General features: G+C 45.1%; 1 protein-coding gene across 1 annotated transcript in view; it reads left to right on the top strand.

Annotated features, from left to right (window-relative positions):
* lyrm4b (LYR motif containing 4) overlaps positions 1–3,029 on the top strand; it is a 27,582-nt gene that overhangs the window by 7,263 nt on the left and 17,290 nt on the right. The window contains exon 2 of the mRNA XM_014029654.1: positions 718–838. Coding sequence (XP_013885108.1) covers positions 718–838 — 121 coding nt within the window. The remainder of the gene's footprint in view (positions 1–717; positions 839–3,029) is intronic.

Here is a 3,029-nt window from a genome sequence, read left to right on the forward strand (position 1 = left end):
AACTCCAGGCTTTCTACCAAACTAAACTCCAGGCTTTCTACCAAACTAAACTCCTGGCTTTCTACCAAACGAAACTCCAGGCTTTCTACCAAACTAAACTCCAGAATTTCTACCAAACTCCTGGCTTTCTACCAAACTAAACTCCAGGCTTTCTACCAAACTAAACTCCAGGCTTTCTACCAAACTAAACTCCAGGCTTTCTACCAAACTAAACTCCAGGCTTTCTACCAAACTAAACTCCAGGCTATCTACCAAACTAAACTCCAGGCTATCTGCCACACAGAGATTTCTGAACCTTTTATATCTCTGTTTCTTCTGATGATTGTAGGCTGATAAGCAGGTGAAATGAGCATCTCTCCTGCTGAGATCTCAGACTGTGTAAAACTCTATTTCATCCCTTTATGTTTCAGGTGCTGCTTTATTTTCACAATAAACCAAATAAATCAGTTGTTGTTGTTTGTGTTATTGTGCTGCCTTGAGGTTTGCGTTGCTCTTATCTGCTCTAATTTGTCTTTCTGTTAGTTTTTCTCTCTTATTGTTTTTCATCTCTGTCCGATTGTTTGTTTTCATAAACACCTTGGAGGCTTTGAACGTCTCCGCTGCACATTTTTATTGCTTTTATTAGCTTCTGGTTTCCCTCTTGTACTCGTCACAGAGCTGATTTTTATATAAACAGTTTAAATGAGAGTAAAATGTGTGTGTGTGTGTGTGTTGCAGGACGTACGCAGTGCGGCGTGTGCGGGATGCCTTCAAGGCCAACAGGAAGGTGAAGGATCCAAAAGCGGTGGTAGAACTGATGGAGAATGGACAGCAGATGCTGGCGTTGATTCAGAGACAGGTGTGACACACACACACACGCGCACACACACACACACACACACACACACACACACACACACACACACACACACACACACTCTCGGGTGGTTTTATTTCTGTTTCACTTAAACTTAACTAGATTTTTTTTGTTAAATATGAAGTCATTTTAAGGGAAAGAAGTCAAAATGTCCTCACAGAGACACAGACTCTGCAGCCCCCCCCCCCACACACACACACACACATACATGAAACCAGGTTGACTGAAATGTAGATGAACACCTGTGGGCCGGCTGACCACCTGTTCTGCACACGCAGCCCCTCATTACCACGGCGGCTGCAGGCTAATCACCCCACTGTTGGTCACTTTGTTCCCATAATGCACCAGCAGCCTCTCAGCCAATCCCAGCGGAGGACGGTCTGTCTGTCCGTCTGCCTCTGGTCTTCATCTGAGCCTCATCAGGCGTCTGCACCACATTTAATAACCTTGAGTAAAAAACACAAAGGAAACGTTTGAATCCTAAATGTTTCTGAACGGTTGAGAAGAAACATTGAGACCTTAAAGCAGCAGAACCACGTCTCTGAGGGTCTTCATGAAGACAGGAAGTAAGTGGTTTCATATTTAGTGACAACTGGGGTCTTAGAAAGTCCTGAACCCAGTCTGTMCTGGACCAGCAGAAACCAGGACATAAAAACATGTTTCCACTGACAGAAGCATGGTTTTAAATCTGTGTAATTAAAGATAWTTGTGTTGAGTCTAATCACCGATGGTGGTGTTCCTGAGGCTGAAGGTTTAGTTTTTCATTCTTCCAGAATAAATCAGTGAGAGAGGAGCAGGTCAACTTTAAATCTCCTGACATTTGGGTTAAACTCTGCGTCCTGTCAGTCCACGGTAACGATGACATTTACATGCTGACATTTCAGGAGGGAGTCGTTCTGTTAACGCTTTCAACGCTTCGGTTAGGAGGTGAAACAGGAAGCACAGAGCGAAAATAACAAACAATTAACTCATTTTATATTTTATTAATCAGTTAGTAATGAAATGAGACGCAATGAAGCAAATTTAATCAAACTCTGTTTGGATACATGAAAATACAAGTTTTATTGTGTTAGACATAAAGAAACATGATTTAATCCATGAGCTTTAGGTTGATGAGACTTAAACAAAAAAGTTTTATGATAGAAAGATGAGATGTAATCTTTGTTAGACACAACTGAGTGATCTGAGGTGTGTTAGTGACCTACTGTCCTACTGTCCCTAGTGTCTTACTGTTCCTACTGTCCCACTGTCCCACTGTCCTACTGTCCCACTGTCCCTACTGTCTTACTGTCCTACTGTCCTACTGTCCCAACTGTCCTACTGTCCTACTGTCCAACTGTCTTACTGTCTNCACTGTCCCACTGTCCCTTCTGTCCTACTGTCCAACTGTCCCTTCTGTCCTACTGTCCAACTGTCCTACTGTCCCTACTGTCCAACTGTTTTACTGTCTCACTGTCCCAACTGTTCAACTGTTTTACTGTCTCACTGTCCCACTGTCCCAACTGTTCAACTGTCCAACTGTCCTACTGTCCAACTGTCCTACTGTCTTACTGTCCAACTGTCCCTACTGTCCCACTGTCCTACTGTCCCACTGTCCCACTGTCCTACTGTCCCAACTGTCCTACTGTCCCAACTGTCCTACTGTCCCAACTGTCCCTTCTGTCCCTACTGTCCCACTGTTCCAACTGTCCCTTCTGTCCAACTGTCCCTACTGTCCCTACTGTCCTACTGTCCCTACTGTCCTACTGTCCCTACTGTCCCACTGTCCCTACTGTCCTACTGTCCCACTGTCCCAACTGTCCTACTGTCCCAACTGTCCTACTGTCCCAACTGTCCTACTGTCCTACTGTCCCTACTGTCCCAACTGTCCTACTGTCCCTACTGTCCTACTGTCCCTACTGTCCTTACTGTCCTTACTGTCCCAACTGTCCTACTGTCCCAACATCCTACTGTCCCACTGTCCCAACTGTCCTACTGTCCCTACTGTCCTTACTGTCCCTACTGTCCCTACTGTCCTACTGTCCCAACGGTCCCAACTGTCCCAACTGTCCTACTGTCCCTACTGTCCTACTGTCCTACTGTCCCTACTGTCCCTACTGTCCAACTGTCCTACTGTCCTACTGTCCAACTGTCTTACTGTCTCACTGTCCAACTGTCTTACTGTCTCACTGTC

The sequence above is a fragment of the Austrofundulus limnaeus genome, unplaced genomic scaffold (assembly GCF_001266775.1).
Source record: "Austrofundulus limnaeus strain Quisiro unplaced genomic scaffold, Austrofundulus_limnaeus-1.0 Scaffold935, whole genome shotgun sequence".
In the NCBI taxonomy this organism is placed as follows: domain Eukaryota; kingdom Metazoa; phylum Chordata; class Actinopteri; order Cyprinodontiformes; family Rivulidae; genus Austrofundulus; species Austrofundulus limnaeus.